At 45.4% G+C, this 27,484-nt stretch overlaps 1 protein-coding gene across 1 annotated transcript; it reads left to right on the top strand.

The window, feature by feature from the left end:
- The first annotated feature begins 679 nt into the window (after positions 1–679).
- LOC308062155 (uncharacterized protein) lies at positions 680–25,919 on the top strand. The gene is given in 3 exon segments (XM_080383212.1): positions 680–22,918; positions 22,922–23,438; positions 24,273–25,919. Coding segments are annotated over 3 exon segments (774 nt in total). The 5' UTR covers positions 680–22,849; the 3' UTR covers positions 24,461–25,919.
- Positions 25,920–27,484: the final 1,565 nt, after the last annotated feature.

Genomic DNA, 27,484 nt, shown 5'->3' with positions numbered 1-27,484 from the left:
GAGGAGGTGTTATCAGTAAGTTCACAAGTAAATGCTCATCAGAAGTGCAGATGACACCAACTCTCTGCTGTTCAGTGGGATTAAGCAAAGCAAGACTTCTGCTATCAGCAAGGGGAAGCTGAGTTATTTAGGGCAGCCTGTAAATCAAACACCAGGAGTATCTGGCATTGGTGGGGCTCTGAAGACTAGAGATCTTTTCCCCACTGTATTCCCACGGTGGAACAGCCGCAGTGGTATCTTTGCTCAAGTCTGCCAGGTTAAGAGCATCTTTCATAAGTGAGCTCTTAGGACTGAGATGATTTTTTTTTTCTTTTCCTCCTAAAAAAAAGGGTTATAATCATTACTGCTTGTTTTGGTGGGGATGCAAAGGAGCTACATGAATTGCAAAACTCAGAGATGCAGTGGAGCTGTGTATTTATTTATAAAGAAATAGGGATAGTCCGGGGTTATATTTCCTACATAATTTTCAATCATTACAACTTCCCCATTGTCTGAAGCTTTTTGTTCATTTTAGAACCCAGCAAAATAAGTAGTTTTGTATTTTTGATTATTTCTCTGATCTCAGAAAACCCTGGGATCTGTCACTCATCCCACACAGTCCCTCCCCAGCAAAGCATGAATGACGTACACAACTTGTGTTGAAGATTCTGCAGTGAAACTGTGGGGTGTGCCTAGTAAACCCATCAGGCCAAAATTGCTTATCCCAAGAGCAGAGAGTTTTCAGCTCCTCTGTCTGAACTTTTACCGAACTGTAATAGCAAACCAGCGGAAACAGCTATTCTGATCAAAACTTAAAAAGTTCAGCCCCAGATCTGAAAGCTGAAGATGGGTGTTTCCACCTCCTACAGCCATACGGCAGCAGGAGAAGAGAACCCATGTAAGCGCCTAAGTGCCTCAGAGAGCAGCAGCGTGGTTTCCAGTGCAGAGGAAGGGATGCACAGTAGTCTAATTGAAGCCTTGTGAGAGTGAATGGCTGTGGAAATTGTTAAAGTTTTCAGCAGGATGGTTATCTTACTTCAATCAACTGTAAGCAATCGCTGTCTAAACTAGCCTCTGTTAACTTTGCATGCAGTTTCTGTTCACAGCAACTAAACTCCTGCTTGGAGCCTTACCTAATTTGAGTCAACTATACTTCAGTAACAATAATTTCAATGTTATGTCACTACTTACCAGAGAACAAAAAGTTCACCCCATGCTAAACTCATCCCTGGTTCACCACTAAACTCCATGAAGTTATTCCAGCCATGGACTTGGCACAGAAGTAGTTTAAGTTTCCAGTCTAATCCTATTTAGTGCTGTGTCTGATATTCTGTTTCACGTATATTGAGTGATTTTCTCTTTGATCTTGCGAGCTGTTTATTTTCTATCTGCCTTGTATTGTGGTTCTTATTTACAAGCTGCAGCCTGGCATTCTGGTAATTGCACATACACACACCCAGGCATACACAGACGCATAGACCAGATCATTGCTGGACTTGATCAACTTTTACTTCTAAAAACTTTTCCATCTTCTTTCACAAGTGTTGTCTACCTCAAACAAGCACTGCAGTTTACAGAAACATTATTAAGAAAGCAGAGATGAGGCCCAGACACTGCATCTTCAGCTAGGGCATGTCTGGGAATACACAGTCAGCTTTCAGACAGTTTTCAACGCGGGTGTGTAAATAGCTTGTCTACACAGCCTATATGGCACGTTGAGAGATTTTGTCAAACAAAAAAGGCAAAACCCTCTTTTAGAGAAAAAAAAAAGGGGAAGAGGGGAAGCTGGAGATTAAAACATTAGCAAGATGCAAGAACTTAAACCATTTAAAATCTCATAAACACACAAAAAAGATTTCTAGGAGCAACAAGTCCTTTAACTGATGGCTTCATAACAATGAACAATGACAAAAGTTGGTAATAAGATGATGCCTTTCATCTGAGGGATTCATCAGCTCTTACCAATTACTTACTATTAATTTGACACCAGTTCTCACAAATGCACAGCTGCCATGTTCCAAAGAGAGGGGACAGGGAAGTGTGCATCTAGGAAGAGCACACATCTGAACTGCAGTTGCTCAGACTTCTAAGGGAAGCTCACCAGGGCCTAAATGTCTGCCCCTAAGCTGAACCAAAACATCTGCAACCCAAAACTGTTCACTGCTTACACATTTGTCTTGTTAAAAAAAGCACATACTTTCAGGCACCTTCTAACTCCCACTCACCTGCCTAAAACCAGAGTGTCAAGACAGGTGTGGAAAGGGCTGTTACAGCTGTGAGGAGTTTAATTGTAATTCAAATATACCTGGATATCAGAACAGCTTTTGATCTAGAAGTAAATACAAGCAAGTTGCTTTACCTGTCGAAGTGCATTTCAGACACATAGCTGCATGAATGGATAGGAAAGTGCTTTCTCTTCAAAGGATATTAGTGGCATAATGTGCGTGATGAGAATCCAGCAGATTTCATGTGCAAGGAGGTACAGCCAGTTATACTGTCATTCAGGCATTTCCTGCATGCCCTGTCTTTACGAGGCTCTTCAAAGTTCCCTCGCAGGCATCTTTCTTACACTCACTCATGACTTTCGGTATTGCTCTCTGTGCATGGAAACCATTAGCGTGAGAGGCAATGAAGTCTAGTGAATTATTTGGGGGGACTCAGGGCCTCCCAGTGCACCTCCTTGGGCTGCCACTGATTCACCAGGAGACATTAAGCAAATGCCTTCACCTCCTCATTTTGAATAATGAGTATCTTTGTCAGAGATCTGTCTGCTAATGTTAACTCAGGGCTTTGAAGCTGAATCATGCTAAATAGGCATTGATTTATAGTCAGCTCCTCATCAGCTGGGGAAATACAGGGCTGGGATCCCCTGGTACTGTAAAACTCCTGAAGCATGATGCACAGATACATGAACAGCATGTCAAAGATTTGGCTTTAGTCCAGCCAGGCTGGCTCCTGCAGAAGCCTTCACTCCTGTACACCTGGTTGTTGCAGGGCGAATTCACTGGGAGCCAAGCCCAGGCTGCCTCCGCGGGCAGGCACAGTTCCGTGCCGGAGCAGTAGGATTTCTGGCACCCCGGAGCATCAAACATTCAGCATAGCAGTTCTAGGTGCTGCCTCCACCCACCATCCTCTCTCCCACCCCCCAAGGCTGGTGCCAGCAGCTTGACTTGATTGACTTGAGTTGATTTTGCATTCAGGTATCTTTGCATCATCCTCCAGACCCTGTGAAATGCAGCGTAGCGATACCAGACTGGTTTGACAGGTAACCATCTCCCATCCACCAGCTTTTATTAGTGCTACTGCAGGCCACATTGACGTGATAGAGCTTCTAGACCGTGAGGGTCTAGATGTTGCTTGCATCTCTTTTGTTTTGTACTGCATATATTGGACTGGATGGTGAATGAGAAGTGGTGCTGTGTATGGAGGAACACCAAGCTGTAGAGAAATAGAGTCAAGAGAAGAATGGAGAGGGCAACTAAACACACACTGCTTATCTCTTCCAAGCACGTGGGACACGTAAAATGTAGGGGCACAGGAAGAGACAATGCAGCTTGTCAGAACATGAGTGGCTGCTTTAACAGAGCCCAGCACAAGCAAACATGCCTTGCTGGGAAGCTAATTGAGGCAACAAGAGTTATACGTATGGATTACTTCACAGGGCCAAGGAGACGAGTGCATACCTCTACCCTGTGGCTGCTGTCAAAACTTCCCTTTTGCTGCTGTGCATTCAACCACCTCCAAATAATCACACAACAGTGTCTTGTGCATGAGGCGCTATGGGGCAGTTGTTAGTAAATGTAAGACATGATACATTGACTTGCCTCACTGCTTAGTTTTCTGAGACAAGAACTATTTTTCACCAAGCTGACATGTTCAGGTTGACCTATTTAAGTGCATGTGTTTCCACAGCTCATCCTCACGTCAGAAACATGGGCGAGTCTCATAATGTTAAAGTGATTAATCAACATCATGGGCCAGGATTAACCCTCCTTATATGGCCTTCAATGACCTATTGAAGAGCTGGGGGGAAAGGGTCACACATATTGCTAGACCCGGGGTTTTAAAGCCTCAGGCTTGACAGGGTGTGTACGTGTGTGCATGTGTTTGACTTCTTCCAGACTCAGTCCTGAAAGAGCTAAGAGACCTTGGTTTACTGATACAGCCATCAGAAGCTATGATCACCTCACATGTTGCGTGCTTTGCAGCCTTCTGTGCCTCTAATTTAGAATTTGAGATATCTAAAAAAATGTAAATGCCTAATCCCAGTTCAGGGAAACAGAGATAGGCACTGTTGGAAAAGGCTACCAAAAATAGAGAAAGGTCCACTGATGTCATGTGATGACAGATGCCAGAAAACTCACCATATACCTTTGTGGAACTGAGCCCAGGAAAGTCAAGGGTAAAACCCTGAACAGTAATTACTGGTCTATAGGAAAAACTTGGTGCCTTTGCAGATTAACTCACAAAAATTTGTAAACAAGGTTGGTAAATTATAAAAGTCCTGAACAAAGGGGTACAACAAATTCTGTATTGCCCTGTAGGAATTTAGTGTTTGTCTCAGGGTGCAAGGAAAGAACACTATCCACTACTGTTGGGGGTCCTTCACAAGCTGAAGTGGAAGGAGTTCTCATTTCTCCCGACAAAACCCTAATAACCACACTCTGAGCACCCTGTTACAGATCTCTTCCACCCTCCTGCTCCTGAAGGCAGGCATGACACAGCCAAAGACACAGAATCACTCGACCGAGGAGGACAAGCAAGAGGCCTGATTCTGCAGCCTGTCAGAGCATCAAGATAGCTGCACTCTTGCCTCTCTATTCCTGATGCTGTTCACATGATGGGATGAAAAGCCAAGAGACTTGGAGATAAAATTCCGTTCAATGAATTCACTGGGTCTTTAATTCAACCAGCTGAATTCTGTTTGCTTCTTGCTTCAGGCACCTCAGCGCCATCTCTGAGGACCTTCCCCTGCATTCCTTGCCAGCTGTGGCTTTTTACTTTAAATCTTTCCATTAAATCAGTCCTGTGTGTTTTCATATACTCACGCCCCTTGATGGTAGTGATCTTGCACATTTGCTCATCTCAGAATCAGAGGAGAAGTAGTACATATACCCAAGTCAATTTAAGACTATGGGATTTTGACTTCCAAAGGAGTTTACCTGCTTCTAGCCAAGCCCCCAAGATGTTCATTAGTAAGGTATGGTGATGACTCAGGTAAATCCAAGTGTTCTGATTACTTCTTGTACCAGCTCATGTTTCTACACTGTGGCTTTCCAAGTTGCCTGATTGAACAGGTACCAGCTCACACCAGCTTCCTTTGAAGCTTTAATTTGCAGCCTGGATGCACAGCTACACCCAGGGCCACAACTGGATTTACAAGGTCTGGGAAAAGACTGTAGAAATGGAGGTACCTTGCTTTCCTCCCACACCATCCTGCAGGGCTCTGGACTACAGTTTAGCACCAGCAAGTGTGAATTTGGTTGGTCTGAACAGCCTGAGTTATGAAAGCTCTGGATGAGAATCTGCATCTCTGGTTGGATTGCAGCATGCTAAGAACAAGAAGGGGGACCTTTAATGCTGACTTTATCAAGCGGCACATGCATTCAAATAACTATTTGTAATCTTCTTTTCCAACCTCTCCTGCCAGCCGTAGGTTACTTCTCTCACCAGTCCCTGGCTCACTATCCCTCCACAGCTGGTATTCACTAGCAGGAGAAGGGAGGAAGAGACATGGAACAGAATCTAGATGTCTTTATGGCCAGCTGCAGCCAGGACAAGGCCACTTCACTCTGCCATCTCTGCTGCTCAGATGTGCTGTTGGATGCCTCTGGTGCAAGACTGAAAACAGGGTCTTTTCCTATGACAAGCTGTGCTTTCCTGTAATGCAGCCAGCTCTCTGCTGTGTAGTCTTCTTAGGATTTTACAGATTTGGCTGTTGATCAGTCTGATGTGACTGGAAGATGGGGATGGAAATGTTCTTAAACTTTTTTCAGTAAGTTTTCATTGAAAAATCAAGATTATTTCAATGAAACTAATGCAACATTCAGGACATTTTGAGTTTCTGCAAAAATCTGCATTTTTGCCATAACAGCAGCTCAGTGATGGTGTTTTCTGATGTTGCCATAATGAGGAGCCAAACTGTAGCTCTTCCAAAACCCACTGCTATATCTTTCTTCTTCTCTAGCATGAAGCAGCATTTCTGAAACTCTACTAAATGGTTACTTACAAACTTAAATAAACTAAAGCCAAGAGCACATTCAGGAAGGTTTCGCGCTCCCTTGTCAGCAGTTGATTTGGATGAAATGCTGGAAGCCATTATCTAGGAACCCATAAAGTCAACTGCAAAATCCCATGGGCTCAAATAAATTAATTTGGGATTGAAGATCCATTACAGTCATCTGACAGCCTTCCAGTGACTGCAGTCACATTTGCATCAGACCCGCTTTTTAGCTTGTCTTCATGCCTCAACAGGCACCATCTGAAAACCTTCTGAAGGACCCATATATCCAACAACATAGTCTTGTGTCTGAATGCAATAAAAGGTGCAGTAAGAGTCTTGTGGTGTTTCTTGTGTAATGCTCAGTTTTAAACATTACATTGGGGGATGACCTTTTGTCTCCATTCTGTAGGAATTGAAGTCATCATGGATAAAATAGGTTTGAAGACTTCTGTTCGGCAAGAAGTTTGAGGGAATGGAACTAATAAAGATGATCAGGGAAATGGCATGATAAGTGTTGGACCCTGACTGTAGAGGAATTTAAATTTCAGGTGTAGTGTGCAGATAAGACTTCTTGGCAGGGCTGCAAGATACTTCTTTGCTTTTCTGGAAAATAAATGTAATATTAACAACAGTTCTAAAAGAGGAGGAGGAGATGAGAGGAACCACCAAAAAACAAATGTTTTTAGCTAGCAACAGAGATGCATTTCCCATGCAGTGCAGGAGCTGTTATATTCTGGCATCTTCTCCTAATATTGGCCAGGAGTGCTTTGGTAAAGCTGGGAAGGCAGACTTCCACGTCCCATTGCAAGAGACATGAAACAAAACCCCCAGGCAGATTTCCACTGGCAAGCAAGCAAGATGCAGCACAGAAATAAATAAATAAACCACTACGAAATCACGCTGGGAGGAATATCGTGGCTTGGCATGCTGACATCTGTCTAGCGGAGCCAATGCTTGTCAAGAGAAAACACAAGAGGAAGAAGAAACTCCTTACCTAGCCTGCTATTAGGAGCTAGTTATCACAGTGGGAAGGTCCAACAGGGATGGAACAAGCCAAGTAACATTTCTAAAAGCTTAAGCAAAAAAGCTCACCCTGTTGAACTGCATTTGCACCTGTACCCCAGTTCCAGAAAAGCCTTCAGTATTTTGGATCTGTCAACAGCAAAGCTTCAAGAGCCTGAGATCCAGACTTCAAATTTCTTCCCCCAAGCTGGGAATAGTTTGATCCAAAATTCTGGTGTTGGCTGTCTCCACCTAGAACAAAGAAACACCTACTATGTGCTGAGATACGCACCTCACTGTGATCTCAGCCCTATGGTTAGACACGTAATATGAAAATGTTTCTTCCAGTAAGATACTTTTTAGGTGGGACCCTGCCTACTTGTGTAGGATGACAGAGCTAAGGCTGATAGAAGTGGGAACACTCAATGGTGTTAATCCTGTGAAATCTTATTAAACAGACCGTTTTTAGGTTCATAAGCAATCTAATAACTGTGACTTCTCAGAGCTGTTGTGTGTCAGCAGCAGCATCCTTATAGGGCCTGTTAAATTATAATGTTTCATAAGAAAGAAAGAAGAAATATCAAAGGAGTGGCAGCAAAGGCTTGACAGGGAGGCAGAGGGGAGAGATTTTGTCTGTGTGTGTACATACCTGATGGAGATAGTAAAGAAGTCTGAGCCAGACTTTTATCAACAGTGCCCAGTGACAGGGCAAGAGGCAACGGGCACAAATCAAAATACAGGAAATTTAACTTAAAGTTTTTTACTGTGAAGGTGCTCAAACACTGGAGCAGGTTGCCCAAAACATTGCAGAGTCTCCACCCTTGAAGATAATGCAAAACCCAACTGGACATACTCCCAGACAATATGCTGTAGCTGGCCATGCAGTGAGCAGGTGGTTGGACTAGGTGATCTCTAGCAACCTCAGCTGTTCTGTGATACTGTGATTTTCTGATGTGCAAGATGCTGACTTCTCCAGACCTGCTGGTAAAGCTGTATTTACTGTGCAGCCCAACCAGACCCCACAGGTTTGTCCTTCTCATGTGAAGTCTGTCTGACCCAGTGAGGCTTTAGGGAGAAGCCAGGAATGGCTTTCAAAGAGGCTGAATCCAGGCTTTCTCCCCTTACAGAGGAGCACAAGGCCCCAGAAGACTGGCCTGCTGCGTCAGGGTGCTGGCAAGGGTTCCCAGCCTTGCACCTGAGGCAGTTTGAGCACCAGATTTTAAGATGAAACAGCCAAGCAGAGCCCACCTCACCTCCCCAGGGACAGCCCTGCCTTGCCCTCCAGCCCGGTCCCAGGAGGGAAGCCGGGATGGGGCGGCTGAGGCAGCTGGAGGCAGATGCTGCCTGTGATCTGGGAGAAACACCATCCAGGAGTGCCATCTGCTGGGTCCTGGGCAGGCAGCGACGGGCAGCTCTCCTCGTCGGGCTGTCAGGAGGCAAGCAGGGCACTTCAGCTCCCGTCCGTCAGGGTTTCTCCTCTCTCCGCGGGCTGGGTGGCCATGCCTCTTTGCTGAGGGCCATGAGGAAGGCTGTGTCATAGAATCACAGAATCACAGAATGGTTTGTGTTGGAAGGGACCTTAAAGATCATCCAGTTCCAAACCCCCCTGCCATGGGCAGGGACGCCTTCCACCAGCCCAGGTTGCTCACAGCCCCATCCAGCCTGGCCTTGAGCACTGCCAGGGATGGAGCATCCACAGCTTCTTTGGGTAACCTGTTCCAGTGTCTCACCACCCTAACAGTAAATCTTCCTAATATCTAATCTACATCTACCCTCTTTCAGTTTAAAGCCATTCCCCCTTGTCCTATCACTACAGGCCCCTGTAAAAAGTCCCTCTCCAGCTTTCTTGCCGGCCCCTTTAGGTACTGGAAGGTTCTATAAGGTCTCCCTGGAGCCTTCTCTTCTCCAGGCTGAACAACCCCAACTCTCTCAGCCTGTCTTCATGCGAGAGGCATTCCAGCCCCCTGATCATCTTTGTGGCCTCCTCTGGACCCACTCAAGCAGGTCCATGTCTTTATTATGCTGGGGACCCCAGAGCTGAACACAGTACTCCAGGTGGGGTCTCACAAGAGCGGAGTGGAGAGGGGAAAATCACCTGCCTTGACCTGCTGGTCACATTTCTTTTGATGTAGCCCAGGATACGGCTGGCTTTCTGGGCTGCAAAGGCACATTGCTGGGTCATGTTGAGCTTCCCATCAACCAACACCCCCAAGTCCTTCTCCTCAGGGCTTCTTTCAGCCCTGTCAAGACAGAGCTGGCTGGTTTTACACAACCTGATTGTCACTGAAGTAAGAAATAGCAAGAGAATTAGTCTGAGGAAATTTTACGGGAATTAGAGCTATGAAATTGCAGTTCCAGTTTTTACTGAAACGGAATATTCTGCTCTCAAGTGAATAGTTTTAACTGGTTTGTGCTGATGTAATCTAGGCTCAACCCTGTGTTTATAGAAGCTTAGGGACATGCTAGCTTGTATCGGACATTGAAATAGGATCTTCCTCCAGTTCTTGGTTTCAGTATCCCACCTTCAAGTCAATTAGTGGTGGGTGGGCACCAGACTGTAACACACCAAGAAGAACCCAATACAGCAAAGCTTTAGGATCTAGTCAAGCCATGCTTGCTTTTCTGAGTGCAGAAAATGTGTAGTAAAGTGTTTCACCAAATCGAATCCCAAATAAACTCTTCAGGAGAAGAAAGCACAGACAAATGAGGTGGGTGAAAGGGAATGACACCCTTCTTTTCTATAGAGTTTACAAGGGCAGGATCCAAATACAATCCAAAATTTTTCCAACTGGGGGGAAGGTGATCCGAGCTGGCATGGAAGGCAGGTGTCACCAGCAGGCAGCCCTTAGCTGAACTGCACAAGGACAAAGCCTGGCTCCTCACCTACTGTTGGACCTCAGGCACTACGCAACCCTGTTTGCACAGCTGATGAGGCCAGTGAAATCAAGAAGGGCACTGGGCACCACAGCCCCACGGCTTGGCCTCATTCTGCCATGGGAGTCAGCAGCTGTCATTCGAAGGCTGCTGCTTCATTTGCTGCAGCCCTCTCATGAGAAGAGCAATGAGCACTGCATGGAGCAGGGGCTTCTGCTCTGATCTGAGGGGCTAGTAATGCAAGGTAATGCTAAGCAGAGTTAAACACTTTCACTCCACCTATGTTCTCATTTGAAAGCATGTTTTTTATAAGGGCTGTTTTCTCTTCCCAGAAAGTACCTTATTGTGAGGGACCCCCTCTGCAAAAAAAGACAAACCTGCATGTAACCCATAGAATAAAAGCCTTGCCTTTGAATAGACATATTCTTTGCTGAAGAAAGTGTTGATGAATTTTGTTTTCCATTTTCCATCCTGCTCTGAATAATGCCCATGTTCCTGGCATTACCAGACATTTTTCTCACCTCTCCTCTTTGAGGGCAGAAAGAGATTTTAGGGCAGGAAATCTTCGGAGCCACTTTTAGGGGAGCACAAGTATTATGGGAAGACACAACAGGCTTGCATGAAAGTGCTTCAGCTTAAAATCCCTGGACTTTCCCACTGGATCAGAGAACACCAGCCGATTAGCAGAGATTCCACATGATGCAGAAATAATTTCTAAACTCCCAGACCTGGCACCCATTCCTGGCCATGGTACAGTGGAAAGAATGTTAATGACAAAATGGGAACACATAAGCATGAAAATAAATTCCCTATTACAGCCATTTTCTGCAATGTGTCCTAAAGAAATACTCCATGCTTCAAAATGTTTTAAAGAAGTGAAAAGGGATTTAGAGAAGAGTTGACATCCCTGACAGAACAGTTTAATGTGTTGTCAGAAATACAAATAAAAAGTGTTACTTTATAAAACATTTGTGGATTTGTTTGTTGGCTTTACATACTCTGCTTAACACAGTCCCTTTGGTGAGCATTTCCTGATAGTCATGCAACTTCCTGGCGACATTTTTTGTTGTTGTTTTTCTCCTTTTAAATAAATCAACAGTCAGGCTACTGTCCCTGTCCTGTGGAACAAAGCTGAATGCTCTGAGTTGGTCCCTGGGCTGTTTATACAAATGACTTCAGAGGAAATGTTCTCACGTTGGCATCGATAGAACCACAAAGGTTCATTGAGATCAGACTGAAAAGTGGACACTGTGAAGCCTCCTCCAGCTGTCCCCCTGGCACCATGTGGAAGAGTACTTCCGAATTGCCTGTGAAGATCTAGCAGATGGATTCAAAGCGGGGCTGAATTTTCCTAATCTGACTCCTTGTGCTTTGTTAATACAATTCCTTAAGGGTCCCCCTGAGAAGACCTAACAACTGAAATCTCTAAACCAGGCTGCCCACCCCAGATGATATACGTGCACTTTGTCCGCGTTAATCCTGCCACCCAAATATGTTTTATGGAGGCGACTGGGAAGGAGTGGGAAGGTTGCTGGAAAGGGCTGAAGCGTAGACCACTCAGACTTCAAATATAAAGCTAAAAAAGGCAAGCATCGGACTCAGCACATAGTAATTCCAAGTTGCTCTGACTTTACCTTTTATGTAACGAACCTGCTGTTCCTACACATATCCAGATGTTTAACTTTATTCTGCAAGTTGGCCCTATAGAAAAACTTAGCCCTGTTGAGTCCTAACACAAGTTTGCAATGTGCAAAGCTGCACAAGGTATAAATCAGGGATGAATTAACCCCTTTGTTCTTTTCCTCATGACTATATTGAGTTTAACCCTCTTTTCCCCATTCAGCCTTTATACAAATTAGAAACAACCATGACTGGAAGTGAGAGTGCTGCAATTAACACTACCTGAGCTACCCCAGCCTTGTTAGCTGAGAAAGCAGCAGCGTTTGCTTCATGGCTTTGAAAGCAGCCAGGTGCTGCTGCTCCTACAATATCATGGCTTTGCATGTCCTGGGTCCTGAGGCAAGTATGCATCCCTGGGGTCCAGCTGCCTCTCCTGTGGCCATGGAGGTTCCTTCACCTTCTTATAAGATTATTTATGTGTTCTACACAGCAGTGTGCTGATTAACAGAAGGAAGTTTTGTGCTTGTGGGAAGATGGTAGCGTATTGCAATCATATTAGCTGCCATGGGTACAGGGACTGCTATAATGTGCAACTTTTTTGCCTGTTTGGTGTTTTTGTGGCAATGCTCCGCTGGTTCTCCTATTGCGTCTCCATTTCCCAGGCTTGGAGTGTTTGACACAGCTACAGGGGAGAGAAATCAGGCCTCTGAAAGCAGATTGTGTAAAAATTGCATGCATGCAGGGCAACCAGAAAGCCAGTACCACCAAGCCCCTTTGAGCATCCCCTAAGGGGAAGGAACAGCTGCAGGTGTGTGCCTACAGCAAAAGCAAAAGCCTTGCCCCTGAGACCAGAGGTCCCTGCTCCTCCATTGCTGCAGTGTCTCAGTGTACCTGGAAATACTACTGATGTTATTCTAACTTTGTAAAGTTCATCGCAGTGCCAGGATCTGGAAGGAGATTAACATCAGGTCCCTCATTTGCCTCTGGGATGCATGAAGAACCCCCAGGAGCTGTCGCATTGAATGTGTTCTTAGAGTGTACAGGCTTGAGATTCAAAGGTTTCTGTTAAATCTCCAGCCATCACATTAAAGGACGACAGGATCAAACAGCCACACAGCCAGAGACAGGGATTTTCATTCAGTCTCAGATACTGTGGCACAGCACACCAACATGAGCTCATCAGACATGCTCATCTCACCAAAATACAGTTTCTTAGTAAAGCAGATATTTTTCATAAAATACATGACCTACCCAGATTTTCCTTTGAAGAAGCAAATTTGGGACCTAGAGTCAGGCTGGCCCAGCACCTGCACAAATGGCAGGGCCCTTGCCACGGTCTGCAGGTGGCTTTGGGGTAACAGGGAGGTTTTGCAAAGCCAAGACTCTGATCAGCTTATGTTGTGCCTCCCATGATATCTCTCTATATTGCAGCTGAAAATCCTGTCCTTGAGAAGAACTTATTGATTTGGCAGAGGATTAAAAGATGAGGCAGCATATCTATGTCCTGGCTGACTGACATGGCACAAATTTTGCGTTTTCTATGAGGTTTACTATCATGATTAAGGCAAAATAGGCTGGTTGATGTTTCAGCCACTGAAGAGACTCCTTGACAGCTTTCAGTGTCTTTTTGACACTGAAATAATGTAATATATCTGATGTAATACTGCCCTTCAGACAAGCACAATTTGCAGCATCTCTGGCTCATAAATCACTGGTATGAGAATTATTAGTTGGAAGACCTTCTAGAGAACCACATGTCCAGTAAGATGCCTGCTATGGCTTTATTTGAAGGCAATTGTGAACAATTTTATCTTCTACTTAGCTGAAATATGCCAAATGTTTCAGCCTGGCAGCGGGTCACCAATGGCAGAGAGATTTAATGTCAGTACATATATAATGCTATGTTCAGATTTCAGATTCAAACTTCTGCCGCCTTATATCTTCAGTGATATTTTCTCTCAGGCAAACTAGAGGCCAGCTGTACCATCTGGAAAACCCTAAGTGTCCTGCCAAGTGTAACGCGGATGAGAAAATAATTGGTTGCCAGGAGAAATTGGGGAGTAACAATAGTGAATCCAGCAAGTTTCTTGAGAGATCTGCTCTTTTACTGACGAGCTCTGTGGCATATTGTACAGTGGTTGAAATGGAAATGTGGAAGGTCCAGCATCCCTCTGCATTGGTGCACGTGAAGGACAATGTGGGTTACTGCTACAGGCTGTGCATCTTGGCTAGTGATGTGGAGTGCATCTGCAACTTTTTATTTTGATTTTGTTGTAGCAGCTAAGTGAAGAGACAGTGAATAAACTGGCAGACATCACATGTAAGAGCAGAAAGTAAAAGGGCTCTCCACTCATCAGAACAGAGATCTCTCTCATATTTACTTACAATATTGTTATTTTTTCAGTTTAAACAGTGCATGAGATTTTTGATGTCAAAGTGCTTATGAAACAAGTTTGTGTTTGTGCTTCATTTCATAAAAGTTATTACGGAGGAGGGTCATGGTTTTCCTTCCCCTCTTGCTACCTCAAAAAGAAATTCCAGGGTTGGTTGCTTTGTTTCCTGGGGAGAGGTGTGCTGCAGGGAAGAAATCAGTGAAAATCACAGCAATTTTGGGAGAAGTCATTTTGTGTATCTGGTGTCTCTACATGGAGCGAACCAGATGCTGTCAGACTTCCCCAATTTGGACTGTGACATGGGTGAAATAAGCAATTCTTCTTTCTCACAGATAGCTGTAGCCCCAGTTCATTAATCAGCCATCACTCAGACAGGCTCCAGTGAGGAATGCTGATAGCATCGCGGCCGGAGCAAGCAGGCTGCAGTAGGGAGAGCAATGTTGACAACTCCCTGTGCCACAGCTCCCACCGTGGGGGCTACCAGCATCAAACCCTGCCATGTCTCAGCACTTTTCTATATCCTAAAGGTGAACTACAGGCGATCTCAGATCTGCCTCTGAACTTTTAAACAAAGGGACCTTTAATGTCTCAACAGGACAGAGTCAAGAGCCCCTCCAACCTATATGAAAGGCTGTCATAATTAAAACCAAACAGAAACCATCTGAATTCCTTATTAAGGACACTTACTAGAACAACTTTAACCCCTGAGTAGCCTAGAAAGCTTTTAATGCCTACAGATGTTGAAAGGAACATGTATGCAAAGGCTTTCTTGGTTAGCGCCATGGACCCAAATTTGGAGCTGGTGTAAACTGAGGGTGGAATGCTGTTCCTGTGGCTGACACAAAAACATGGCTTGTTTTAGTGCCTCTCCTTGTCCATGTTATATCTAAGAAAATAGAGATGAAAAAGAAAGAACAAAACAAAGCCACACAACAAATTGGAAATCTGTTTCCTTATTTGCAGATTAGCTTTCTGGGTTATTTTCAATCACTGGAGTTGATCAAACTCCAGAAATACCTATCTTCATCTTTCTACTGGGGAAGAACCATTGTACAAAAGCATTTTGCCACCTCTCATGTCGTATTAACAGATTTGATGCAGTTAACTCACGTGGCATTCATGGATAAACATAGATAAACATTCAGTCTCCAAAATTACTAAATTCCCTTACAAATAGGAACAAAAATTACATCAAACATAATTTCCTCTGTTGCCAAACCACAAATAATTTCAAATACCCTTCTAGCCTAATAGCATTTCCAGTATTCTTTTGAGTGTGAAAGCATCAGGAATGATCACAGTAAAATCATTCCATCTATTTCTTAGACAGGCACAAAGGCTGTTAAAGAAACTACAAAACTGGATCTATGACTTTGTTCAAGAAAAAAGATGATCCATTAGTCAATTGAGAATTTGAGGATGTCATTAATTTAAAAAAAAATCAAATTATAACTCTTTTGTCTTTGCATTTTCAGTATTAGGAAACAGTTTGATTTGACAAAAAAGAAAGATTACCTGTGTGTATGTGTCCATGCATATGTACATACATGTCTGCATGTGTGTGTGTATACATGTATGCAAATATTCCCAGCTTCTTACAGTAAGCTTTTCAGCTGCATAATTTCCATTGAAGGAAGTTACAAAAATAGTAATCATCATCATCATCATCATCATCAAGTAATATGAGTTTACCAGCTAAAAACAGCTGTGTATGAACTTGAGAAAATCCCCTTCAGATATGAACCAAAATGCCTTCTTTACCCCCTACATCAAAATTACGTGAGTTCAGACAAGCACCAACAATTCTTCCACAACTAAAGTGTTGTTCTTAAGAGATAAGGACATGGATGAAACAGACCGTTGTGACTGGAAAAAAGCCTGACGCTGCAAAAGAAATGCCAAGGCATTTACAGAAAATAAAATTCAAGGCAAAGCCAAAGTGTGGTTGTCAACATAGATCATTTCCCGGTTGCAAGGTTCAGTGCCATTGACATTATATGCTGTTGAAGCCAACGCCACCCCCCAAATATTTATAGTAAGTGCATGAGGGAGAGTTGTTGTCTGCCAGAAAAAAGTCACTTTTAGACGAGGGGTGCAATTACACCTTCTGCCAAGGGATTCACTGCCTACGTGCTGGTGCCTCGCAAATGCAGTGAGGGTTTGGTGCTGGCTCAGTACAAAGTGGTGCCAAGCAAGAGTCCCTATCTGAAATGCAAGGACTCAGCAGCTGATGCCAGCCCCTGCTCCCTGCACTTCTGGGTGCCATACGCTGCTCCCAGGTGACACAGAAGGACGCTTCTCAAAACACAAGCTTATTGTCTACTGGTGCATGTCTGCCTGACAGAGGTCTGCATCTTCCCTGGAAAAAGGTGAATGGCATCTGCACCTTGGCATGGGCTGCACGGGATTGTCTGCGTGGGGACACCATGCTTGCATGGGCACCCCTGGGGACATCAACCCCTACCCTGGGCAGGGCAGCACTCCGGCGAGCACAGCCCTGCCCCCCAGCCCCGAACCCTCCCATGCCTCTGGCTGACTTAGCAGCTTCTTCAAAGCCAAAGCAGCTGTTTCAGGAGGTCTCATTAGATGCAGAGGCATTAGTCTGGATGCCTTCAAAGACCCACTGAAAATGGCACAACGCAATACCTATTTTTAGGCTGCCATTCCTGTCAGGTGTGCTGTGATGCTACCTAGCCAGCTTCAGTGCAAGCAATACTTGCTACCATGTGTTTTCAAGCATGCTGCCACATTTAGAGATGCCGGTGTCTTGAGGCTGAAATAATGGGAAGGTGAGAGAAAAGGAGGTTTGTGTGAAGGAAGATTGGGGTCTTGATGCCTGACATACCTGGAAATGAACTTTTTTTTCCCAAAAGTGGCACAGTGCCTCTTACCCTCCAGGTTCTCCTCAGAAAACATAACCAGTGTTCTCAGCATCAATCCAGCTGACCCATCCCTCAGCTGGAAACAGGTTCATGATGGAGGTACACTGAAATCTGAGTCCTCAGAAAGCTTGTGTAGCTGAGACGTTTCCACCAAGCTGACATGGCCCTAGAAGCAAATGACAGCCTGTCCCAGCCCCCTTCCAGCCAGCTGGCCATCTCTGATGGGAACTCTGCGCTGGATTGCAGTACGAGTTCATGTCAAAGGGACATACCTCTTCCTCAGTTAGACAGACATGAAGGCTCCCATCGGTACCCCAGGGACAAGCTCTGCTTTGCAGTGTCTGCGCACTGCTGCTGCTGTGCAGGGTGGGAAAAATATTCCCATAGCGTGTGGAATACTGCTCAAAGCGGCCACAGAGATACATTTCATCGTAATACATAAATTAAGGGAAGAGTTTAGAGTTCATAAATAGTCTAATTAACCTAAATCCTTTATTTTGCTTTAGCTGTAAGAAGCTCTGGATTCTTAACTAGTTTTTCTTGCCAAACAAAATCTTTCTTGCTGCTTCATTACTGACCCAGCAAAGTTAAGTGGTGTAATTTTTATTGAAAAAACATGGTCAAGTGTGTCACAAACTGAGAAGCAGTAATGTAATTTGCTACTGCTCTGCTTCAAGCACTAAGAAAGAACACAAACAAGTTTAGCTAAAAAATGAAGACCGCCAAAAGCTATGTTTCTGTTCTGTATTGGCTGGGGTTTGGAGATGAAAGAGGGAGAATACTGTATTTTGAAACCAAAAAGGCTTACAAATATAAATCAAAATCTGCCTGCTGTGCAGCATTTAGTTAGTACTTTCCTGAATCTGTTGTTGTGCTGGCTCTATCATGGGGCCGATCTTTTCATTCTGTTTATATTTTCCTAATGCAAATTGTGACTTCTACCCTGGGAACATGGCAAAACCTTTCTTCACAAATGCAAAGAAGACAGGAAATTCATGGTTCCCACAAAGCAGCTTTGACTCTTACTAGATGTGATAATTTTGTTAGAAGGATCCCAGACATCAGAGCATGGATCAGTGAGCCAGACTAGTAAGCCACAAGGGCTCCTGTCCACCCATGGAAAGTGGCTCATCTGATCAGGGTCCAGTCTTCTATTTGTCATCATGGGCCAAGCTGTGCAGCTTTTCCTTGTTTAGTGTGAGTTTCACAGAAGCAGTTATGGGATCTCAACCTCTGCTTTTGTTCCACCACTGGGAGCTCCAAAATAGGACTCCTGATCATTTGTCTCCAGCCGACCTCAGGAGATGCATCAGCTTGTGCAACTGACTGCTCGGCCCCTCCAGTCCCTGCTGTGCCTGCAGAGCGGTGCAGACAGCCCTGCGCTGGCCTGTGACCAGCTGGGGTGTCAGCAGCAAGCTTGACGGCAGCAGCCACCTCCACAGAGCAAACCACTGGAGTATTTACCCAGTTTCTTGGATGAGTTTTGCACCCTGTAGAGTTTTGTGCTCTCTCGGCTGCTCTTCTCCTATGGCCTGAGCTGCCTGGTTTCAAGCACACTGAGGTTTGCCTGGTCTGCGTAGCGATGGTTGTAGCCACCACAGTTCAAGAAAGCCTTCAGCTGTTCCAGAGAGCACATTTCCTTGTGATGCTTACAACAGTCCATTTGCTGGTATCCCTAAATGCTGGATTACTCTTTTTAATAAGGCCTTCAGACCCTAGAGCTGTATAATTACATGTGTCACCATATTAACTTCCAGCTCCTAATCTCTCATTACTACTATGTCAGATGATGCCATAAAACAGCAAGTTGAAGCTGTGCTGTGGCTGATCACCTGGTACCAGCAGAAAGATCAGATATGTTGTAATTAAGGTACTGCTGAGATTTATGGTTAGCATGTGGGGGGCTAAGCCCTTTTATGCCAAGGAAAGAAAAACAGATCCAAGGCAAAGTAGTCAAGGCTGGATATAGGGCCTGCCCAATGGCTCAGCTTTTCTCCTGGCACATGATGGTGTGTTTTTTATAAAAATGGCTGGAATTACCTTCTCCATGGCCATCTACTCACTGTTTCTGAGACAGAAGCCTACGCATTCACAGGTGACAGCTTTATCAAGTGAGTTAAACAAAATCAGGAGGCTAGAAATTTTCTTTAGGAACATATTGCCCTCAGTCTAGAGTCAGGTTGGGCCAAAATATTTGTAAAATCTCAGTCTTACAAGTCAATGGGCCCATCATTTGCCTATACCAGGGTTTGTCAGTCAGAGGAGCTCAGCTCTCAGTGCTTGCTTATGCTTCATGCCTTAGTTTCACTACAGGTGGACATGTGTAAATTGCTCCAGCAACATGTAAAACCCTGGAGAGTTTTTGAAAAGCCTGATCATTAGACAAAGGAAATAGAAAAGTTGGTGGGATGGGACCTAATTAATTATGTCTATCATACATGGAAGAAGTAAAATGAAAATATGAATTGCTGAAATGAACAATAAAGTGAACCTTTGTTCAGGATTAGAAATAGGCGCTTGGGACCTAATTATACACCACAATTTCTGAAAAAGTGGATCCTGCAGGAATAAATGCTCTGCAAAAATAAATCTGCTGCATAGAAAGTAATATATGAGTTAGAACACAAAGGATTTGGACTACTAACAAAAAGGTATTTAGAGACTAATACTGACCTTGGCTGTTATTCAAAGCCTACCCACTGAAAAGAAAATAATAATAGATTAATAACATGAAACATTATTGAGCAGATGATGCCAGTAGGATTGGGAACAAGGAATTATTACAGGTTTCCTCTCCTGCAGGAGGACTCTGATGCCCATTACGGGCTACCAGAGAGCAGATTCCCCATGAGACTTGGGATCTGCAAACTTACCCCATCTCTGCTGGAAGCTGAGGTGAGAGGGTGCCAGGCTGTGTGACGGAGGAGCAGTTGGTACCTCCTGTACAGCAATGGTACCTGGCTTCAGGAAACTGAGGCTGGAGGTGCCCAGATCAGGCTGTGCTCCCCACACTCAGCCTGGGTACAGTACAATGCACAGCCGCTCCTGTCCGGCTGGGGCTTCCTCCTTCTACCCCTGGAAACCAAAGCCTGGGGGTGGGGGCAACTGGCAGACACTGACAGTTCAAGGAGCATTGAGCCTCCAGCATGTTTTCTGCATGGGCCAAACATGTGGAGGACACCCTGGTTGCCTTTTATGAGTTTAAATCTAGTCTTGTTGTATTTCCGTGCCTGCAGAAGGAGAAAGAAAGAGGGATATCTTTTGTTAGTTCATTCCCAGGCTCTTAAGTCATGGGGTTAGGGCTGCAGTACTAGGCAGCCGACATTTCTGCAGCAGCAAAGATGAAAGTCAGACAAAATAATCCAAAGAAGTGCTTAACTGTGACTATTAAGTCCCAAAGGATTTATCAGAGTTTACTTTCCTCTGACTTCTAGGAGAGACTTCGGCTGAAGTCCATTAAGCAAATTAAAAAGCAGAACGAAAATAAACACAGATTAATGGAGATAGGAATTTTATGAAGAAAAGGAAACAGCCAGACCTTGTGACAAAGCTCCTGGGCTGCTATTCAGGTTTTAAGGCCCCCAGACCTTATAAATGGAGGAGATTATTCTCTTCATGTTGCCCTGCTGGTAGTCGTAAAAGACAGTTAATAGAATTTTTTTTCCCCCACTGAGAAGTCCTGTAGAAACTCGAGTAATAATATAATCCATAATGTTTCAGCTCAGTGCGTGACATGCGGCTATTTGTTCCTTTGTTTCCAGGCAGGGAATCAAGCTATAAATCTTGTAGTGACACAGATACTGTACTGGGTCTGTGGCATTTTATCTCCTGCTGAAACTGAAACCCATCTGAGCAGCTTCCCACACAATTAAGGACTTGCATGTTAGAACAACCAGGCAGGATTTCTGTATTTATTACTTTGGCATCACATTTAATATTTAATCCAGAGGAGATATCACAGACATGTTTGAAACCTCATTTTGCTTGATAAAGAATACTTTGAAACCAAGAAGATATGCAAATTATGTCATTACGGAGTCCTGTTATTTATTGTCTTTAATAGTATAAATTAAAGCAAATGCTCCCATAAGGGGGAGATTCCTTCCGTTGCTCTGCTTCTAAGTGATTTTTTAATTTTCACTAGGCTTACTAGTGTTCATGGCTGAAAACAGAGAGATATCAGAATGGTAAAACAAGAGTAAATAAAGACCTCCACTTCGCTGTGTGGCCAGGCCCTGCTTGAGCTGTGAGGTGGTACCAGCTCACAGGGCAGAACTGGCTTTCCTTGACTCAGCTGAAGATACCAACATGCCAGGAGCAAGCACTGACCACCTGTACAGAAAACCTCTTGGGGTCCTCACCACAAACTGGAGGAAAATGGGCACATTCATGTTTCTTTTTACTGCCTTGACTGGAAGACCCTCTCACTGTCTTCACAGCATCTAACAAGTGTGTAATTTGTCACTTGCCTCAGCTTATTGACTGACCTATGTGCTAATTCTTGGTTTGCCACTTACTCATGGACAACTCTCTGTAGAAACTAAAAACATCTCCCACACAAATTTACTTGAATTTTGTTCATGGGTTCCTACTTCTACCCAGCTGGAGGCATTGGAAACAGTTCTGCTATGTTCTCCATGAGAAGGTGATATTTCTGTCTGTGCAAATATCCTGCAATATGAGCTTAAAATATAAAATATACCACTGCTGGTAGGCTCACTTGCAGGGCCAGTTTTCAGGTGAAACAGAAAATGAACCTCAGAGGTCTGACCCTGAAAACCACCGCCACAGCTATGATGTTCGCTGGCTGTGCTGGATCCCAGTTCCCCCAGTGTGAGGCAGGGCTCGGGGGGCTTCATCCCCAGCTGACAGGGTGGGGGAGTGGGGGTTCTGGAAGGGTGAGCAGTGGCCAGGGGACAGCCCTCTGGGATGCCCACCCAGGCCCAGCCCTGAGCCCCATTGCTGAAGGTATGGATTCCTCTAGGTATACATGTTTGGGTTTTTTTAAGCAGCCCTTTACTGCCCTTGCCTGCAGACAATGATCACCGGAGGCAGCACTGGAGGTAGCCCTTGCCTCTGCCCCTTGCTGCAAATGGCTCTGCAGGGCTGCAGATGGCTCTGGTGGCACGGGCACCTGGGTACAGCCTGCCAGGGCTGCAGGACTGCGCTGCGTAGCCAGAAAGCAAATCACCTCATAGGTTTGGTAAAAGCGGGTGCACAGGGAGGAAGAAAGGAGGGACAAGAGAGTAATTACCACAAGGAAAGGGTCTTAATTTTGTTTGTAAAGTGCAGATTTGAAGTGTTTCCTCAGACAAACACCTGGGACTTGTAGGATATGACTCAGCGTGCATGCTGGTATTTGGATAAAAGGCTGATGTGCAAACCGGGGCTAAGGGTTAGTGAGTTTAGGTATGGCAATGAGGTCACTGCACATCACAGCTTCTGCTCAGAGGCTGACCAGCACTAGCGTAAGAGGCTGAGGCATCTGAGCAGCTAAAGCATGTAACCCTTCCCTTAGTGGGTCCAATTTGTCAGCTTTCCAGTTCCCACAGGACACCTGACTTCTCCCCACTAATATAAGAAAACTGCAAAATGGCAGTGCCTGAAGCGCTCTGTTTTCCACATCTGCACTGATAAAACCCGTTTGTGTCCCAGGCTGTCCAGCATGGCCACAGTGTACGTGCACGCCTGCACACATGGGTGTGTACACCCCAACGGCAGGTGGGAGCAGCCCGGTGTCACCAGAGCCAGCCATGCCACCACCTGCTGGGGAGCTGGTCTTGGATGTCTAACCGTGCTTTATTGCCTGCTTATGCCTTGTTTTTACTTTTTGCCTTGGGGATCCCCAGTGTGCAAGGACCAGCAGCCCTGCAGGAATGGGGTCTCCCCTGCTGCTGCTACTGCTGGCCTTGCTGACTGTGGCCACCAAAGCCAAGGTGTTCAGCTAGTGCAAGCTGGCTCACGTGCTCCAGGAAGAGGGGCTGGATGGTTACAGGGGCTACAGCCTTGCTAACTGTGAGTTTCAGTCCCCTGTCTCCCCACGGCCTTTCCTTCCTGGCTGCTGCCATGCCCATGGCTGGCAGCTGTGGCATAGCCTGAGTGCCTCTTCTGCTGCTGCCCATGGCTCTGCATGGCTTTTTATAAGAGCACCTTCAACACAGCAGCTCAGAGCATCAAAGGGAATGGCAGTGCCCACTACGGCATCTTCCAGTTCAGCAGCCAGCTGTGGCACACCAGTGACCGCAGACCCTCAGACAACCACTGCAGGATGGCTTGCAGGAGCACGAAAGCACTGCCTCTCCAGGGCCAGCTGCAGAAGAAGCAGCCTGAGGCCTCCCTCTCTGCCCAACTTCACTCCCTGGCCGAAATGGAGCTGGGGGGGATGTGGAGCACAACCTGGGCAACTCAATGCCTGTGGCCACAGGAAGTTGAGGGTGATGAATGTCCAGCTCCAGCTCCTCTTTTGATCTGTGCAGGGTGTGGGTAGCCCTGCTGACTCCTGAGGCAGTGGAATGAGAGGCCACAGACATTGCCAGAGGTGTTTCTCTCAAGCAACATAGTGTTGTTGCCCCCAAGCCTTCTCCAGGGTTTCACCTTGCACCTCTTGGCCAGCTCCCTTCCCTTGTCCCATATCCATCCTTTCCTTTCCTGGGGCACTAGGGACCCCAGGGCTCTCTGGGTGTTTTGACTGTGGGTGGAAGATAGGCAATCGTGATTAAGGTGGGTTATGATGTGGGGCTGGATGAGATAAATGCATCCCCCTGGTTGTGGAGTAGTTGGGAAAGTGATCACCCAAGGCTGGTATTACTTCCAGGCAGGTCCAGGTATTGCCTCTGGGTCTGCCAGCACACATGGGAAGGGTTCTGCTGTATCTGACTACCAGATATCCTGCTATATGAGAAAACCCAAGGTCTAGAAGGCTGGGGCTAGACCTCCCGTTCCTGTTCAGACCAAAACCTCCTTTTCCAGATAGGTAGAAAAGCTCCCTAATAGCTGGGGTTTTTTTTATTATTTATTTTATTTTATTTCTCTAATAGCAGAACAGGCAGGAAAGGATTGAAATATCATAAGCATAGATGGATCTGCCTCCCATTTCCCTCCTCTCCTTCCATCTCTCTCTTACATGTGATTATAGAGGGAGGCACACCAGCATTTTCAGGGGAAAATGTACATTTATGGTTGTTGCTGGCCTGCAGAAGCAGATGAGGGTTCCTGCCTGGCAGCATCCAAGCACGTGAGGATGATGGCAGCCTAGCAGTGGGGAGAATGAACAGCATCCAGCCCCACACTGATACCCAGGGCTGCTCAAGTGCCCAGCCCTCACTACACCCAGTGGACAAATCTGCTCTGGGCAGGTGTCCTGCCCTCAAGCGAGCTCATGGGACTGTGCTTCTCTCTCTGCAGATCTGCTATTTAGTAACATAACTGATGACATAATCTGTGCCAAAAGAATTATGTTAAATCCACAAGGAATGACTGCCTGCTAAGGGGCTTCAGGGACAGTTTCTTTGACAGGGCTCATGTGTGTTTCTGGAGGATCATGGAGGAGCATGACTGCCACACAAAGGCAGCACAGACACACCAAAGAGGAGGAACCACAACTTCAATGCTTTGCAGATGGGTGGGAATGGAGAAGCAAACTTGCACTGCCTCAGCCTCTGCAAAGCATCTCACAAGAAAGACTAGGGAGGAAGGAACAGAGAAAAAGTGTTCCAGAAAACCATCTCAGGTGAAAAATAAATGATCAGTAAATAGCCCATCAGGTAGTAGGTTAGCCCTTGAAAATTTCTCTGTTAATGCTTTCTACGTCCTTCAGAGTGCTCCTTCCCCCACTTTTTGCTGTCTCTTAGCTGGAAGCACCTAGCATGGAAGCAATTCTTCCCACAGCATCTGGGAGCATTAATCACTGAAATCCTGATGAATCTATATGACAGCCCTTGCTTGGTGTAGCTCTGAACCAACCCTGGGACTCCAGGCTGCTAGAACATAGGGAGCCTGTAAATGGAGAGTAAGCAACAGGCTAAGAAAATAGAAGTGGGGGTAGAAGACAATTCCAATGATCATATAAATATGTGGTTATCTGAAGTCCCAAGGCATTTTGTGCAAAAATAGTGGTGTTAACCACTGCATCCTGAATACATTCCAAGTTGAGGGGCAAGATTCTACCTTCAGATTCCCCCTTCCTCCTCGCCACCATTGCTGTTGGACTCATTAGCCTTCTGTGCTTCCTGTGGTGGGCTGATGCAAAGCCTGGCTCACTGCAAAAGCAGCAGCATTTCTGAGTAGAGGTGAGGTAAGTAATTTGTGTGACATACACAGTGAGCAGGCTTAGGGCCCCTGTGGTGAGCACTGCTGTGTGCAGTGGTGAGCATGGTCTGCTGTGCCTTCAACGCTGTGCTCAGCTGTAACGTCCCAGTGGAGGAGGGACCCTTGCAGTGGCAGAAGGTGGCAGGACTTGCCATTGCAATTCATTGTTCCCAGCCAGACTTGGAGACAGCTGAGGTGGCATCAAGGGATAGTGATGGCTGCACTCCTCAATGTGAGATGCTCAGCCAGAGTTGGAGGGTCTGCAAGTCCTTCTGTGGGGCTGGTGATGGGAGGTCCCTCATTAGGGAAGACCTTATAAAACACAGAGCCTGCTTGTATTGGGTATGAATTATACCAGTCTAGTACCTAAATAGGCTCTCTTTGCTTCTTTCGTCCTCAGGGAAGGCTGGGCAACGCACTTCAAGGGATGAGACCTGTCTGAGTGGGTGGAAGGATGTGACCTGCGAGAAAGTCCCCAGCTCAGCTCCTCTGCAGCTGATGGGGCTGCCTCTACTCTTCTGCAAGGGGAGGGCTTCCCCCTTGCTGCACAATACTTCTCAGTTATTATTTGCAAACCAAATACATTCAACAAGGTATAGACTAACTAACAGCATGTTTTTTTTAAAAAAAACAACAACAGAACAACTAGACTTTCCATTTTTCCAATGTGATTTAGGGTTCAGTCCCGAAAGATTTTCCCCAGGGTTTTTTTTTTTGTACATGTTTGAATGGGGCAAGGGGCTGAGGGTCGGGAGCTGGGTAAACAGCAATAGCCTTGGACACAGCTGATTTCTCTGGAGTTTTCAAAGCAAATGAAAAAGAGAAGACCTCAAAAAAAGGATGCAGATTTGCAAGGTTTCCAACACCTCTTATTTATCTATTTGAAATAAAAATGTAGCAAAATACAGCCCAGAATCTTACTCAGTAAAACTTGTATCTGCTCAGCAATGTAAGCTGTTCCTGTGGAAAGCCAAAGTGCTGCACAGCCCTTTCATGACTCTCAGGGCAAAGGAGGCACGCAAGCTCTCCTGCCCACGGTGCAGCTTGTGCTGTAACTGGCCAGTCCTGCAGCTAGATCTCTACAGCAGTCCCTAGCTGTGCATGAAGCTAGCCCTGTGCTGGCGGTGTTCCTCCACCATGGAAAAGCCACAGTGCAGTGGAAAGAGATGTCTGGTGTAGGATTGGCTGTGACTCACAGCTGGGAAGATTTGATGCAGGGCCAGAGAGGGTTAAAGAAAAACGGTGGTGGGGGTGGCTGTCACCACAGATGAGTATTAGCTCTGTCTGCTGGTTTTTTTTGAATGCTTGGGAAAGTACAAGAATACAAAGGAGTATTTTTGTATTATGTTGTGGTGGCTGTTCTTGCATTTAAAGGAGAAAAGAGAAAAAAATCAGAGCAACATATTTGTTGTCAGTAGGTTGGTTCTGAATCAAAATCTTACCTTCGGACACTGCTGAGCTTTGAAATCCAAGCCTGGGTCTAGAGATCTAAGTCACTGGTGGATGCTTTAAATGTGTGATGACTGCCATTTCACCAAAAAAATTTCATTCATGTCAAAATGCCAGATCCTAACAGAAAATATAATCTTTGGAAGATCCTATTCATTCTTGTTCTGAGGAAAATCTAGAGCAATTTCTATACAGTACCAGGAATTGAGGCCAAAATTTTCATCTGTGGCTTAGTTGCACATTTTTTGTGTTTTCTGGAGATGGTGGATATGTCAAATATTTGAATGTTAATGCTGGGGTCCTAGAGCAGATGCAGAAACACAGAGGAAGTGTGTTTACTGCTGGATGTGGTTGGCAGCAGTTCTGTCAAACCACATCCTATAGCAGCTCTGGTGTCTTCCTCAGCAGAATATGGAGTTGACTCATGGCAGAGCTCTGAGGACACAGGGCAGCTGCCTTGTGTAAGGTGTGACAATCTGCCTGTCTTTCCCTTTCACTTAAGGCGAAAATCTAGGTGTCCAGCTTCACTTTTACTTAGAAACCAAGTAAGGAACTGGCTTTCAAACACATCCATCCAAAATCCCAAGAAAGGCAGACAGTGTGTTTTCCTTGTTTTCTTGATGAAAGCAAATTTTCCGTTTATTTCTAGGAGGTGGTATTTGCAGGGGAAATTTAGTAATCCTTATGAAAAAACAGTATCCCCCTAACCTGCAGCCCCCCTGGTGACATGAGGACTGCAAGTAATCTGGCACGCT

This window comes from Falco punctatus (genome assembly GCF_963210335.1).
Source record: "Falco punctatus genome assembly, chromosome: 4".
In the NCBI taxonomy this organism is placed as follows: domain Eukaryota; kingdom Metazoa; phylum Chordata; class Aves; order Falconiformes; family Falconidae; genus Falco; species Falco punctatus.
The sequence above is the reverse complement of the archived record's forward strand: the minus strand, read 5'-3'. Positions and strand labels throughout refer to the sequence as shown.